Source organism: Gavialis gangeticus, unplaced genomic scaffold, assembly GCF_001723915.1.
Source record: "Gavialis gangeticus isolate Ggan-Ray unplaced genomic scaffold, GavGan_comp1, whole genome shotgun sequence".
NCBI lineage: Eukaryota > Metazoa > Chordata > Crocodylia > Gavialidae > Gavialis > Gavialis gangeticus.
The window spans coordinates 29,845,395-29,861,672 of NW_017729022.1; the positions used below are offsets into that span (position 1 = coordinate 29,845,395).

At 41.5% G+C, this 16,278-nt stretch overlaps 1 protein-coding gene across 1 annotated transcript in view; it reads left to right on the forward strand.

The window, feature by feature from the left end:
• The window catches only part of TRHDE (thyrotropin releasing hormone degrading enzyme), a gene marked incomplete at its 5' end in the record, with an annotated part of 416,585 nt that overhangs the window by 366,993 nt on the left and 33,314 nt on the right, over positions 1-16,278 (forward strand). The window contains 3 exons of the mRNA XM_019515785.1: positions 9,985-10,132; positions 12,111-12,208; positions 12,725-12,832. Coding sequence (XP_019371330.1) covers positions 9,985-10,132; positions 12,111-12,208; positions 12,725-12,832 — 354 coding nt within the window. The remainder of the gene's footprint in view (positions 1-9,984; positions 10,133-12,110; positions 12,209-12,724; positions 12,833-16,278) is intronic.

Genomic DNA, 16,278 nt, shown 5'->3' on the forward strand with positions numbered 1-16,278 from the left:
TTTTTTTTTTTTTTTTTTTTTTTTTTTTTTTTTTACTGGAATTTGGATCTCTTGGATTTCATCTTTTTTGTCTCTAGCCTCTCAGACTTGCAGAAGTCAGGGGTACCTGTCATAGGCTCTTTGGAGATGGTCTTCGGGCCGCTTGTGTGTCCTTGCTACTTAAGGATCTTTTTTTTCTCCTTCATTATTCAAAATTTTCTGTTGATACCTCACCACTGCTACTTCCAGGAGGGCACATGACAGAAAACAGCAGTCAAATACCTTCTGAGGTTACCAGCAGGGATAAGTGTTCTTCTTGAAGCAGGGAAGGAAAAACAGGATTAGATAGTCAAATAATATTTATATTTAAATTGTGCATAATAAACCAAGGTTGATATGTAATTTGCTGTGATCCTCATTGTTTTGTCCTAAATGAGCCAATGAATAAGAAACAAAACCCTTTTTAAGTGGTTTTTTTTTAATGAACTGTTGAATATTGTCTGTTCCCTTGTGAGGCAGAGCACAAAAACAGAACCGGAAACAGAAACAATCTATGTTGCAAAACTACATTAAAAAGAGCTACTTTTCTTTTCTTGTTTCTTTTTTTTCCTTTTTCCTTCTCACAAGAAGATTTTTTCCTGACTGAAAGCTAGTCACGTTCTGCACATTTCATATGAAACAGACAACCCAGGATGGGTTTTAAACCAGTGGCAAGTAAATCACCTCATTTCCATTGTTTCAACAATGTCAACCAGTTTGCTGCCAGCTTGGATTTTCTAATTTTGATTTAAACACATTACTCAAAATGACTTTGGTGGGTGGTGGGGCTTAGGGATTTATGGTATACTTGTATGTGGGATTCTCATCACTGTACTGCAACCCTGTCGTTTTTGTGACAGAGTCTGTTTGACTGGTCCTGGATTTATGATAGAAATAATTCAGAACGGTGTAATAATTTTCCCTTGGCAATTACACTACCATTTGGTACTTTGTCCCTAAGGGGAAAATGAATGTGTTGGGATCTGTCCATGAGTTCAGTGGCTCAGTGTAAAGAACAAACCAAGGTCAGAATACAGCTGAATAACACACTGATGTTTCATAGCATAATCTAGATCTGCTGTCTTTATCTGAGTCATTAAAAGCTCATGTAATTTAAAGATTACATATTCAGTAATTTAAAGATTAATTTTGATATTCATTAGATTTTTAGTGGGAATTCTTTGTGAAGGATATTTCATTACCATTTTTAATATTCTCTTTTCTTATTCATTGCTTCTTCCCTTGGTATCAAGGCCTACCAGAGTGCTTTCTTCAGTACAGGCAAGAGAGTGTCTCATTTAAGAGCTGATGTTCATGACACTATTGTGCAAAAAGCCACTGAAAGATCCCTTAGAAGCAACATGCCTTGCTCTGTCATCATTGGAAAATGGGTGCATCTTCTCCCTGTCAATGTACTTATTCTTATATTTTGGTCTAGATGTATTTCTAATCCAAGACTGCCTTATAATATAATCAAACCAAAATATTTGCCATCAAACTATATACTGCTCTTTCCTGTTAGATGCGGGGCTAGCAATATTCATCCAATACATTTTGCATTTTCAGAAGTAGCCTGTAGACTGCTATGGCTTTATTCATCATGCAATCCCCACTGGTCCATTCTGCAGAAAGGTTGCCTGATAAGTGAAACAGGTTGTCAGGGGCACATCATGCTGCCACGCTGACATTGTCCTTGTTCGATTTGCCAGAGGATTTCTGCTGGAGAACTCACTAACAGAGGAGATAAAGATGATCCCAAATCTTGCCCTGTTTAAACACAATGGAAAAGTTCTTTGTTTGCACTTGACTTCACCTAATAAGTGATGAAAGAATGCCTGACAGCACGGCTCTCATATACACAGATAAGCAAGAACAATTATGTAGTGTTCGGCAGTGTTAGAGTAAATGTATCAAATGGCATAAGTGTACCTTTGCTGTATCTCAGTGACTGTACAACATGCTTGCATTCTGCTCTTTCTGTGTGATTTAGGATGTCAAAGAAAAGGTGCATAACTCAAAATGCATTTGAGATGCAAAACCAGTTTAATGTATTTGGAAATTTTTAGTGTATTAGATTTGTGTAAATACTAGGGCTGTGCGAAGCTTTGGTTCCTGATTTGATTCAGTGGAGATTTAGCCTGATTCAGTGGCCAAATCTCTGAATCCAAATCAGATCAGGAGACCCTTTAATCTCTCAGAATTGAATCAGAGCCCTCCAAATCGATTCGGAAAGATTCAGAGATTCAGACATTGACACAGCTTTAAATGTTTTTTCTACATACCTCTAGGTAGCAGGGGTTCATGAATGCTGTGATACCAGGGTGCATGGAGTGTCCCACAGACATGCAGGGGGGCATGGTGGGGCCCCCCAGCATGCTCGGCAGCAGACCCAGAAGTGGACCAGAAGCACTTCTGGTCCACTTCCGGGTCTGCCGAGGAGTGTGCTGGGGGGACCTCACCATGCCCCTCCAACTTGGTTACTGGTGCCTCCTTGGTTTCAGGGAGGCACTTGTGGCCCCCCATGACCGATCACCAATCTGGTGGGGGGGACAGGGGGCCCCCAGCATGCTCCCTGGTGGACCCAGAAATGAACTGGAAGTACTTCCAACCCACTTCCGGGTTTGCAGCTGAGCCCATGGAGGGCCTCCCCACACTTCTGTGGGACACTCCATCCATCCCAACATCGCAGCATTCACAAGCCATGCTGGTACCTCAAGGTATATAGAAAAAACTTTTAAAGCTGTGTCTATATCCAAATCTCTGACTCTCCAAATCAGCACCAAATCTTCAGATTTGGATTTAGCTGAATCGAATCAGGGACAGTGATCTGAATCAATGAATCAAATCGCTGTCCCTGATTTGGGCTGAATCTGAATCAAATAGGGTCCACTTTGCACACCCCTAGTAAATACGCTGCAGGTTCATGGCCAAAATTAGAACACTTGCCTGTGACCTAGCACCAGTGGCTTCAAATACAATAACAGTGAACTGGATAAAGTGGTGTGAAATATTTAGCTTTCACTGCAGTGGTTGGTTAGATTATTTTTCCTACATAAAAACCATATATCAAAGTTCTCTGCAGAAGTTTTTTATTGGATATTTGCTGATATCTTCAAATGGCTGCTTTTGGTGTATAATACTTAGGCCTGCTTACTTCATACAACATAGCAGTCACTACATGTTGTAAGTGTATTAACCTGTATGAGAAGAACCTGCATTAACCAGAAGTCATATCAGTTGCTTTCCAAGAGAGATGCAACATTTCAGTTAACCCCTGAAATGGTTACACTGGAAAAATACAGAAAAAAGACCACTGTCATTGCAACATAGCTCATGTTTATTGAATTCTGGCAGACAATGGCCTGATACCTGTTGCTGGTCTTGTTAGGTGTGTTGAAAGCCAGCCCCATGGCTGATTACTGAAGAATATACAGACTTAAAAAACTAAGTCCCTGTCATGGTCAGGATTAGTATTTGGGGGCCTTATGAGGAGAAATAACGATCTTTTACGGCAATGGTTCTCAACCTGGGAGCCTCAGTACCCTGGGGTACCACAAGAGCCTTTCAGGAGTGCTGCAACCATATGAAACCACCCCTTATGCCTTGTGTAGAAAGGACTGGAGCAGGAACGTGTGCTCTTGTAGCAGCCCTTCTTGGTCTGACCCTGTATGATACTCCAGAAACAGAGACACATGGGGCAGATCAGACAATGAAGGGTTGTGACTTTCGGTTGATCAGATAACCCGTATGCAGTGGGGAGCACATGCTTCTGACCCGCCCTTCCTGATCTGGCTTTGCGTGCAGCCTGCAGGGCAGTTCTATCCAGTCATGGGAGCTGTAGCATCACCCTGGTTGAGAACCAGAGGTGAGCTGAGGTGACACAACAGCTGGAGTGTCACCAAATTAAATAAATAAATAGAAATTATGGAAGGGTGGGGGCCCTGAATCTACAAAAGTTAAGAGCCACTGTTTTAAAGAGCGATAAAAGAAGAAAGTTGATGCTTATGAGTTTGATGCTTATGGGACAGCATGGCAGAAGGTAAGAGAGTGGATAAAGGAGAAGACAGTGATGAAACAGGCTTCTGATGATCAGCACTGCAAAAGGGATGAGAGGGACACCAAAGAAGTGTAACATGCACAGAGCTTCAAATTACTTTCTGTCATCTGTACAGTTCTTGTGAATTGTGTTTTCTTTTCATAATTGGCTGACAGTTATATTCCATTTTTTCTTTAGCTAGAAAGGTGCCTGCTGCTGCTTCTCTGATTATTCTAATTATGGTTTAGTGCTCCTATAGGTCTGTGACTTTGAGGATTTGTAGATTTCAACCTCTTTGTTTCTGATTCTTCCCCTTTTGCTTGTCTTGGGTAGGCTCTTACTCTACAAAGTGACCCATTGCTTCCATCTGGAACTCCAGAGAGATCCTGCAGTTTGATTATATTGAAGGTGAAGTAGGTTGGAAGAATAGGTCATATTTGTTAGGAACCTGGGCATGAACAATTGGGAAATATCACCTGATGCATAGGCAGTGCCCAGGGGTCAGGTTTCCAAGGAGCCAAGCATCAGATGATGGTGATGTTCTGAATCAGGGTGAGCTAGGAGTCAGAACCTAAATCAGGAGCCAAATCAAGGTGAACCAAGAGTCAGGGCTAGAGAGCCCTGAAGTAAGCAAGTGTAGGAACGTCAGAAACCTAAGGCTTTGTCCAGACAGAATACTATGGCCTGGGCCTGGTGGCCAAAGTAGGTGGGGCCTGTTATCTGTGGCCTTAGGAGGTTGGTTGTCCTTATTGCCCCATTAGATCCAGCTGGGCCTAAGGCAGTGCTCTAGGCTCTCTGTAGTTGGCACCTGTGTCCCAGCAGCCTAACAGAATGACTTGCTCTGATCCTCTGGCTGGGACCAGCTGGACCCAGGGCTTTGATCCAGCCTCATTATAATATTAAATACAAGGAACCACCCCGCCACACCCCCCAGGAAAACCAGGAAAATGAGCAGAACACAGGGAGTAAGTGGAGAGAAGTGAGAGATGGGATAGTGGCATCTACAAAGTGTAGATGACAATGAAATATGTAAAACCTAGGTAATGACTTTGTTTTGTTAATGAGAGATATCCTATTGAAAGCCTCAGGCAATGTATAGCATGGGGATCAAAGACTGTCTTAGCTTCTGAATGTTGAAACAGATGGAAGAGTAGAGAGTCAGGTAGCTGGAGACAAAGAAGTTACAATTGCGCAGCCTAAATGGATTGGAACCAGAGTTTTAGTGGTAGGAGTGGATGAGAGGGAAGCTATATATTCAAATTTCATTTAAGACGGGAGAGGTGGCAAGCTTTGGTGTGTCTGGACGTATAAGAGAAACAGGAAACAGGAGATCTGGGAAGGAAACTCAATAGGCATGGAAGAGAAGTTACAGAGAAGATCTCCAGGAGATTGAGGGGAAGAGGAAGAAAGGATAAGAACATAACTGGAGCTATTAAGGGGGAAAAGGAGTTTTGGAAATTGTCAGCCAAGAGGTGATGAGAGACAAGTCTAGTTCAGGGGTCAGCAACCCCCAGCATATGTGCCGAGCATGGCTCACAAGGCCATTTTGCTCAGCACACCACTGCCAGCCCAGGCTCTAAGCAGCTACTGCCAGCCATGGAGTCCAGGCTGCTCCCAGCAGGCAGCTGGGAGGCTGCAAACCCTGCTACAAGCAGACTGGGCCCCAATGGGCCAGTGTAGCCAGGAGGCTGCAAACAGTTGTTCCAGGCTCCAACATGTTGGCACTCTAGCACCTTCCAAGGTAGACATTGTGGTTTTTTTGGCACTCTATCCAAAAAACGTTGCGTACCCCTGCTCTTGTTATTATAAAGAGCTGATTGCAGATGTAGAAGAAAAACCAAAAAAACCTTGGCTTACTTTAAACTCAGTGTGTGCCAAGCCCAGCACATGTCCAGAAGAGACAGCACCTTAGTTGCACCTGGCTTTCCCATCCTCTGTAGAGATCAGGTGCTTTAGTGGGGCTTTTTTGGTGCTTTTATCTAATAGCTGATTCAGTCAGCTTTAGCTAAAAGCACCAAAAAGTGCTGCTGAAGTACCTGATCTCTACAGATACTGCAGAGTCAGGTCTAACTAACACATTACAGCTTCTGGTAAAGCACATTCCGCCCCCTGCCTCCTCCCCCCCGTATGTCTGTCAGTACCTAAGATAACTATTACCACAAAGGAGTTGCTATTTGAAAACCAAAGTGTGACAGGGCCAGCTGTAGCCAGGAGGCTGCAAACAGCTGCTCCAGGTTCCAACATGTCGGCACTCTGGCACCTTCCAAGGTACACTCGGGGACAAGTCTCATGCCGGCCTGCCGACCTGTCTCTATGGGGCGGTCCACCCAGTCTTTCCTGCCACGACTTTGCTGCTCCCATAAACTGGTGCCCATTCCCAGCCCCGATGCCAGGGGGCGCTATCTGCGGCTCCAAACCTCCCCTATACTACAGCCCATGCCTCACAGATGGCATCCAGATTAAGATTACTTCCTTGTCTGAGACCAGAGCAAACCCAGTCCAAAGTTGGGCTCAATTCATCCTCACCTTCACTCCACCTGCCTGTCTCAGGGGCCTCTGATATACTGCCCATTACTGGGCCACACTCCATTGCCCTTGCTCATCTTGAGTGGCCCCTCTTAAGCCATCAGGCTTCGCTACTTGCATGCTGGCCTCACCACGCAGTCCTTCGGTTCCCATGGCTTCCCCTACTCTACGTGGCCCAGCCTTGTGCCAAACCCTGGGTCAGTTCTGCCCCAAGCCCCTCACCGGGCAACTATACCACACCCCACTCTGCGGTCTCCTCCTCATACTTGCAGCTAGCTTCTCACAGGGCTGGCCCTTGCACTGGCCTTCAGGCTTACTCCAATTCGGCCCTACCCAGTGCACCCCTGGGACTGTCCTTCAGATCTACTCCCTGTTCAGCCCTACTCAGCCCCCTCACATGCACAGCCCTTCAGGCCTGCTCCCAATTCAACTCTACTCCATTCTGGGCCTCACACTACACTTCCCACACTACCCCCTCTGGGGTCTCCAGGATCTCACATCCCTGCTGGGCACAGGGATGTACACATGAGCATACCTGGCCCCACTACTCCCACACTCTTGTGATTTACCCACTAGATGGTGGGGGCTAGGGTTAAGGCACCCCTACCCGCCTTTCACTGGGGCAGTAACTGGCCTGGCATTTCCTAGGGGCTCCCACACCACTAGGAGCCTCACCAGGCCACCCTTCCTCATCAGGGCACAGTTTTAGGTCATGCCTAGGACAAAGAACCTCCTGCACTTACCTGCTAGATGTTCCATACAGTAGTTCAGCCAGGCAATGTCTGTGCCTGCTGCCTGCAGTAAAACTGCTGTCTTTATATAGCTAGCCTGTGTTCTACAATGGCTGCTGCAATCAGGCATCTGCTTTCTGCCAGACTCAACACTTAAAGTGGCAAGCACCCGAAGGTGTGCTGCTACACAAAGACATGGCAAAAAGGAGGGATCTCTCTGAATTCACTCTTCACATTTATTTTCTACATGAAGTATGATAACATAAATCACTCGCAGGACACATCTACAGGAGACGTTTACTGCAGAGCTGACTAATTAACTCTGCAGTAATCATTTCAGCATCTACATGTGCATCCCTTTTAGGGTGTAGGAAACTATTAAATACCTCAGCAGGGTAGTAAATAAAGTACTACCCTGCTGCAGAGTTTTTTCATGTGCTGTAATGCACATGTAGACACTGCCCTGGCTGGCTGGGGCACAATGGTGCTTCAGTACAGAGGCAGTATGTCAGTTAGCCCCATACTGAAGCACCCTTGTGCCACCAGACCACCCGCCAGCCAGGGCTGCTTTGACTTGGACCACTGTGCTACAGTTTGGGCACAGGTGTATACAGCACACCTGGGAGCTTCCAGGAAGCAATAAACTCTGGAGCAATAAGCTCTGGAATTTATTGCTGCATATTAATAGCATGTGTAGACACACCCACATTCTCCTTTTTTGCTGCTGAGATTATATTTTTGTCGCTAGCTCCAAAGGATGGAATTTCAGGAGTGTGATCCACAACACTAGCTACAATATACTACATCCATTTGTTCCTCAAGCAGCATGTTTTCCTGCAGCCGTCCTTTTGTTTCTTGCTCCACACTTTCTCCTTGTCAACCAAATTATCAGTTACAATAATCACAAACCCCATTAGGAACCAATTACAAATACACAACTTCAAGCTAGTTTACTTCTCTGCTAAACATTATCTCCAAGATGTTTAACTTTGCAGTCAATCCAGTCTCCACCTGGTGCCATTAATTATAGTTTCACATCTTTACAAACCATTAGGACTATAGCAACATGTGGTTCCATAATCTTCTCTAGCTCTTGAAATTGGAAAAAATAGACAAAAATAAAGCAATTTCAAATCGAGTTACTTTCTCTAGCTTTAGACGCTTGCAAATCTTGCCTCATTCATGAACATAACACCATTCCTCTGCCCCAGTTCTGCTCTAGGGACCACATTCTAATCTCACAGTCTTAAAAATCCAGTGTGATTCACTAAGCAAAAATGTGTCCTGTCTTTTTTTTTTTTTTTTGGCTAAGCAAGAGCTATCTCTTGGCAGAATGCAGCTTCAGGAAAAGATGAAGTGACTCAAGATGGGGGAGTAGCTGGTGAGGTGCTGGTATGAAAAAGAATAAATCCTTCAGGGGCTGCAGTAACTCACTTTCTTTTCAACAGAAAAAGGGGATCAAGGAAGAATTTTGCCACAAAGGAGTTTGAGGCACTATGTGTTCTGAACTAGTAGTGTGGGGACGTACCTTTATAGTAACCACTTGTCTTAGGTTGTATCTATTTCAAAGGTATCAGGCAAGTTACTCTGGATTGGTACTGGCATTATTTAAGATCAGAACCTATCCTCCAATACTTGCATACTCAAATATCCATGGTCTAGTCAACACTCACGCTTTGCTTATTTGTATATGTACCTTTCTCCAAACAGTGAGGGAAATGAAAGGGAACATTATCAAACCGCCAGACAAAAAAATCTGTGAGGGTTTATCATGCTCTAACCTGTGCTAAATCAACACCTGCAAAATTCAGTGCCAGTTCTGAATGTGTTTAATAAAAACAGAATAATTATTTCCTTTTCAGATATGTAGAGAACTCCTATGGATGTAAATGGTTGCATCCAGAGAACAGGTCTATGTATTGTGAAAAAGTTTTCACCCAGAGGGTTACATTTTGTTTCTGCACTCTGATAGTTAGATATAAAACAATTCAGAAAAATAAAATGAGCAAAGATCCTGAAGCTTGAAATTTCCAGTATAGAATTTTTAAAAAGCTACTTCTAAATGCTTGTATTTTGATTACATTTTTATATGAAAACCTTTAACAGAAATTCAGGAAAGTTGTTAAACTATTTGATTTGCTAGAAGCATCTCTTTCTGCCATGGAAAATAGGGAGTGACTTTTAATTGATTTTTAAACTTCGAAAACACATAGTTCTGATGAAAAATACCAAAACATTCTTAAACTCCTGTGATGCTATTGGATTCTGCTTCCATTTATACCAAAGTAACTTGTTCCAAAATGGCTCGATGTAGATACTACACAAAACAACTTTGAAGGGGAGAATAAGTATGAAATTAAATAATGCTTCTTCACAATCAGTTCTTCTCAATTGCCCGTGGCCTGTAGGAATGTTCTGTGAAGCAAAATTCCTGGGGTTGTTGATTTAATTCAGACTGCTTTCTATATGGGCCTTACTTCTATCTATCAGACACTTAAAGTATACAAGTATTTTTTGTTGTTTTATTTTAAAGAGCAATGACTTTGATTTCATTATAATGTGCTGGATTTATCATGATTTCTGTCTGTCATTTGCATATGAAAAAACTCTTTTTTGCATCATCATGTACCTTCTCTGCAAATAATAATAATATTAACTTCTTTGACTGTGCAGAGCTGGCTATTTGCCTCAAAGTATTCCTCTGGAGATTATCAGATACCTTTCTGAAGAGAAGGATTTTCTTCCTTGGCATGCTGCCAGCCGAGCTCTTTATCCTCTAGATAAATTACTGGACCGCACAGAAAACTACAACATCTTCAATGTAAAAAACATATTCTCTTTTTTTCTGTTTCCATGAGATGAACTAGTCCCCAGTTAAATACTGTAACTGACCTAGGATTATTAACTCACTTTCTAATTATTTTTAATTTAAACATAGCAATTGTCAAGCTTTGTTTCATTTGCATTTGAACGGTGATATAACTGCTATTTGAGGCGCATGTAATTAGTACAAGCAAAGGTAACTGTTCTTGCTATAAAATATTGTGACAAATAAGCTATTTAACTTTTAAAAAATCACATATCCCAAATTCTGTATTTCCTGGAGCTGGGCTGTACTTATACTGAGGCCTCAGATAAGAATGAACTGAGAAGGCTAGCAGAACTTAGCAGGATGCATGCAGTTGAGATAAAGATTTCCAGTCATTATTTCCATCCAAAAAGGCATGGTGAATTTAATGCACTTCTCTTAATTAAGAAGGATTAGATCACTATTGAGTCAAAAACCCATTTATAATTGGGTCTGAGGGGACAGCAGTAGCAGCACACAGTAGATAATCAAAATAGACACAATGAACTCTTTAGCATTACCTGAAAAAATGTTACAAAAGCTTAAGCTTGATAAAAGGAATGCTGATGACACAGGCTTTAATTGCCTCTATTGACAATTATAACCTGGGCCGAGCTTTTGTAATAGCAGTGAATCTTGAATACTGCACATAAAATGAATGGCCAGCAACATTGTATGTTAATTTGAAACATTGACGTGAAGGAATTTCATAATACCTGGTATATGTAAATGAGAGTTATGAAAAGATACCTAGATACCTGCTGGTATGAAAAAAGAGTACTGTGGATTAGTACATGCACACTGAAATATTTCTACATGAATCTGTGATTTGGGTCTAACTCCAAACCAGACAGCTGTAATGTAAAATTATGTTAAATCATTTGCAGCTATAGTCTATTGACCAAAATCTGCACTGAAAAAAAAGCATCATTATACAGTCACTGTTTTTTCACTTCCAAACATGTTTATATAAGTAGAATGCAATTTTAATAAATAAAAATGGTAAATTTCATTGCAGGATTGTGTTTTATCACTGATCCTCCCAAACTTCTGAAAGCAGAGTTGATAGCTGAAGAAATTTTAAGTCACTTTAGTCACAGAATAACTTATCTGCTGGAAAAAGCTGTATTGTGCATTCCTTTTGTCATGTGATTATACACACACACACACACACATATACATACACAGCCTTATAAAAATAAAATAGTTCTCTAGTATTAGTTTATATTTCAATTCTTGTTTTTTCAAGCTGTGAACTTCACTGGGAGAAAACTGTGTATGAATATAATGAAAATAAGATTTGTCTGAGAATGTAAAGATACCTGTTTTTTAAGATGTGAAAGTAAGATAAAATGTATCTTGTGCTGCCATTAATATTTCAAAATAAGAATTCAATGGACATTGAAATACAGTATCGTTAAATAACCCAGTCTAGATATGCAACACACATTGCTCAGTATTATTAGATAAATTGGCTGCACTTACGTAATGGTTTTGCCATAACTATGAATATAAAGATGGTCATGGCTATCAGTTACTTCACTGCATAGTGCTAAGTGTGTCTCTTATAAATGTTAACGGGCATTACTCAAATATGCATTCTGAAGTTGAGACTGGCTTAGCTAGAAAAGACATTAGCCTGTCTGAATTTCAAAAACTTTTCCCTCTTCTATATGAGTTGAAAATATTGTCTAAGCAAGCAATATCTAAGCTCCCATATTTTATAGTATTAAATTGGTTAGAACTGTGGTCCTGGACATGTTTCTGTAGGCTCATCACCCAATACAGTAAAGAAAGGCATTTGCAAAAGTCCACATTGTAATCTGGCAGACCCAAATCAAAGCATCTTGGAAGTGAAACATTTAGAAAAAATGTCAGTGATATTTCAAGTGAGAAGAGTCCTAATATAAAGCTGAAAATACATTTATCTTTTTTTTCTTTTTATTTCCAGGAATATATTTTAAAACAAGTTGCATCGATGTATCTCAAGCTTGGATGGCCAACAAATAATTTAAACAGATCCCTTATTCAAGCTCCCTATCAACATGAGTACTGTTATATTTCTTTCTTTGTTTCTGCAATAGACAGTTGTAGTAAAGCACTCATCTAGTATTTAGTGAGAACTTCAGCAGCTTGTGAATACCTTCCTACCATTCTCCTCCTTTTATGTTTCCTCACCTGAGGGGGTAGCTGCTGCGAAGCAGTTTCCTATTCCTTTAGTTTAGACAACAAAGAAATGTTCTTGCTAAGCTTTAATTTAAGTTCTGGCTCCATTGGAGATTTTGGGATTTGAACTCCTGGGGCCAGTGAAGTCAGTAGGGATGTATGAGTGTCAATGAGGGCAAATTTTGGTGCATGGCTTTTATTTAAACATTGCAGTTGTAACAACTGCTTAGCTGGCGTTCACAAATACTCAGTTACAGCATTCTTTCATATCTTAGTTTACTTAAATATGAACTGCTCCTTTTATCTTAGAAGAGAGGTTAAAATATTGCTTTTGGATAATTTCAGCATGTATATTTATAAACATGACCTGATGAGCATCTGTGTTTGTTATCTGGGCAGAGAATTGCGTCGAGAAGTCATCATGCTGGCCTGCAGCTTTGGTAACAAACACTGTCACCAGCAGGCTGCAACATTAATCTCCGATTGGATTTCCAGCAACAGAAACCGGTAGGTGAAACAAAAATATGCATCTCTGTTCTCGCCAACTCAAACCCCATATAAATTGGGTGTTTTTCTTCAGTAGATACTTTTTGCATACGAGTGAGAAGTGAAGCTGAAAACTCCAGCTGTCATATAAAAATTGCTGCAAAGCTGCCGAACTAAAAGGGCCATTGCAAAAATCTGTGGATTTTTGGAAAGGAAAAGAGTAGAGCCAATGTGACCACACTTTCCTCACCTAATAAATCCCCATCAGCTAAGCAGGTCTGGAGAGAAAAAGAAAGACAGGCCATACAGAGGGACAGAAAGATGGAAAGTTTTTTGATAGATGAAGGCTATTTCAGACAAAAGGGCAACGTGGCAGAAGGTGCCACCTTTTAAGTGGGAATGGAGATGAAGAAAGGTTTAGAGTACAGGTAGCAAATATATGGCAGGCCAGATCCAGCCTGCAGAGCTGCTCTCTCCAGTCCACTAAACTACCAGTGTGAGACCAGAAGTTGGAGGCACACAGTGACAGTGGGAGTGGAGCATTCAAAGGCAGCAGATTATGCGATGGTGACAGTGGAGCATGTGGTAGTGGTGGTGATAACAATGGCAGCAGAGCATGCAGTGGCACTGGTGGTAGCCACAGCAGCAACAGCAACAGAGCATGCAGTGGCAGGCCTTGCTGCATCTGCATCTTCTGTGGTAGAGTTGGAGCTGGAGCTAGAGCTGGAGTTGCCCCTATGGCACAGTGGTGGTATGTGGTGCCAGGGCCACAGCAATATCCCTAGCACGGGGCATGCAGCTGGACTCACTACTGTGTGCTCTGCTGCTGCTGTTGCCACTACCACTGTCACCTGCTCCATTGCCACTTACACTGCCACTGGATGCTTTGCTGCCTCTGCTGCCCACCATATTCTCCACTGCCACTTCCGTGTACACTGGGCTGGATCTGGTTCGCAAAGAGACCCACAGTTTGGATCTGGCCAAGGGGCACGAGGTGGGTTTGACACATCTGGCTTAGGACCAAGGGGGTGATCTCAAGTGGAGGGAAACATATATACATGAGTCAGGAACAGACAGGAAGCTAATATATAGGAATTCAAGGAGAGGATACTGTGATGAAGCAAAGTAGAGCATTAAAGGGAACGTAATAGATTAGCAAGATATTTGTGAGGCAAACAGACTAGACAGAGTTATCATTAGGGACCTACTTAAATTGTAACCATTAAATATCTACTTAAATTGTGGTTTTGCAATTTTTGTGGAAACTGCAAAAAAACAGCGATCTCTGTGAAAAATGCAATTGGCTGCATTTTCCCAGGAAATCAAAAAAAAAAACCCTAATAAAGCCTAATAAAAATAAAATGCTGGCTCCCCAGTGGGAGCCAACAGACCTTACTGCCATTACAGCACAACCTTGCACCCTGCCCTGGAGGGGAAGGCACCAGCTGGCTGGGCAGCATGACCTCCCTCGTGCCTTTCCACCTGTCAGTGCCAAGGAATGGCTCCACACAAAGAGTAGCCAGCCATCAAGATGGCAGCTGCCCTATCATCCCTCCTGCACCCTGGGCCTCTCTGCAAATCAGCTCTGAGGGGCAGGGCCACCACAAAACGACAGTGTAATTCGTTCTTCGTGCTGCAGCCAAGCAGTGAAAATTGCTTTCTCTCACCACGAATTCGGTAGGTCCCTAATTATCATAATTGAGATGAAAATTGCCAGTGCATATACACTGACTGGATATGTTTACTAATTGCAAAGTACTAGTTAATATGGTAGCATAATTATTAAAGCATGTAGCTTTCCATAGACAGTAAGTCAAGTAAGGAGTGCAGGTGTGGACTATAATTGGAAGAGTTCCTTCTTGCAAAACAAGCTTTTTCTTCTTTTAGTCTAGTGAAAGTCAGAAAATTCATTTTCTTGTATCTCATGGTCTGATATGTCACTTGAAGGTAAAATGGGTCAAGTAAAGTTTTCACAAGTGACTTAGGTGCTTAGATCTAGACCCTTAGTCAGTAGAACCTGTGTCACCTCTGTGCACGAAGGTCAGTTTCTCAAAGATTTGTAGGCATTGAAACTGGTCAGTAGAAAGGGAGTGGGATTTTCAAAAGCATCCACGGAGGTTACACAACTCACTCCTGTTGAAATCAAGCTAAGGTGAACTGCTTTCCCAGTTTTGAAAATTCCTCAGTGTCTATCTGTAAGTTTCAGTGTCTAAACACCTTTGAAAATATTACCCCAAATGACTCATGAAAATGAAGCTTCTAAGTTATTTATCCAGACAATAGGAAAATGTGCCCCCTACTTCAGAAAGAAAGTATTAAAGAATGTGTCTGATTAATTCAGTGTGATGAAACCAAGTGCATCTTTTTAAATGAATCCTTACCACTATTAATATTAATGAATATCTACAGTTCTGGATATCTAACTTAAAGAGAGGAAAATGGAGAAAGCAATCATAGTAAAGGATCTGTCAAAGTAATTTACTAAGATACTCATTTGCAACAGTAAGGATATTTAATCAGATTTAACATAAACTATTAACATGCACAGCAGTAGATAATGCAGGGTATAAAAGCTGTCACCTGGATATTCCGCATGCCCAATCTTCCACTTTCACTCCCACCAGGGCTGAAGGAGAAGGGAGCATTGGGAGGGGGGGGGCGGGGATTATTGCTTTACTGACAATAGCTAGAAAGGAAGGGAAATACATTTAAGAAGGCTTCTGCAAATTCATTTTACCCTTTCTATGAGGCTATTCTTGGGAGCCCAAGATTGTGGCTGCCAGAGCATGATGAGTATTATGATAAAGGCATCACAGCAGGACAGAGGAAGAGAAAAACTATCCAGTTAAAGCAATGAGTGTCTCTAAAGAAAGGGTACAATTTTGAAAAATAGCTACCACAATAATGTAATTATAGAACAGGGATGGACAGTCAGCTGATAAATAAGGGTACAACTTGCAAAGAAGCCAGAGATACCTTTTTATTTATTTCTAAATATTATAGGATTAGTTCTTTTCTCTACCCAGAGTTGCCAATTGCTGTTCTCAGAACAGTCATTTATTTTGGATGCAACTAATATATTGACAGTTCAATACCATATCTACTCATTTGGGAAAAGCATCACAAAGGTCACTTATTTTACTAGAGAAGCTTTCAGCCATATTAGCAGGTTAGTAGTCATAAAATCAGCTTAAATTTCACAGTACCAATGCTCACATAGATTCATCACCTTTATTTTTGTTCATATATAATGGTTTTAAATTTATACTCCAGATGTCATTTCTAACGTGTTACCCCAATAGATATAATGTATGTATACTAGCTTACTGATTCAGTCATGATGTGATATCCTGTACTTCAGTTTTGTGAGTAAGAATGTCTATGGTAAATATATAGTCAATCCATTATCTTTTGGGACGCTGGGTGTTAGCATAAAATGAAATACTAATAATATTTTCAAAGTGTTA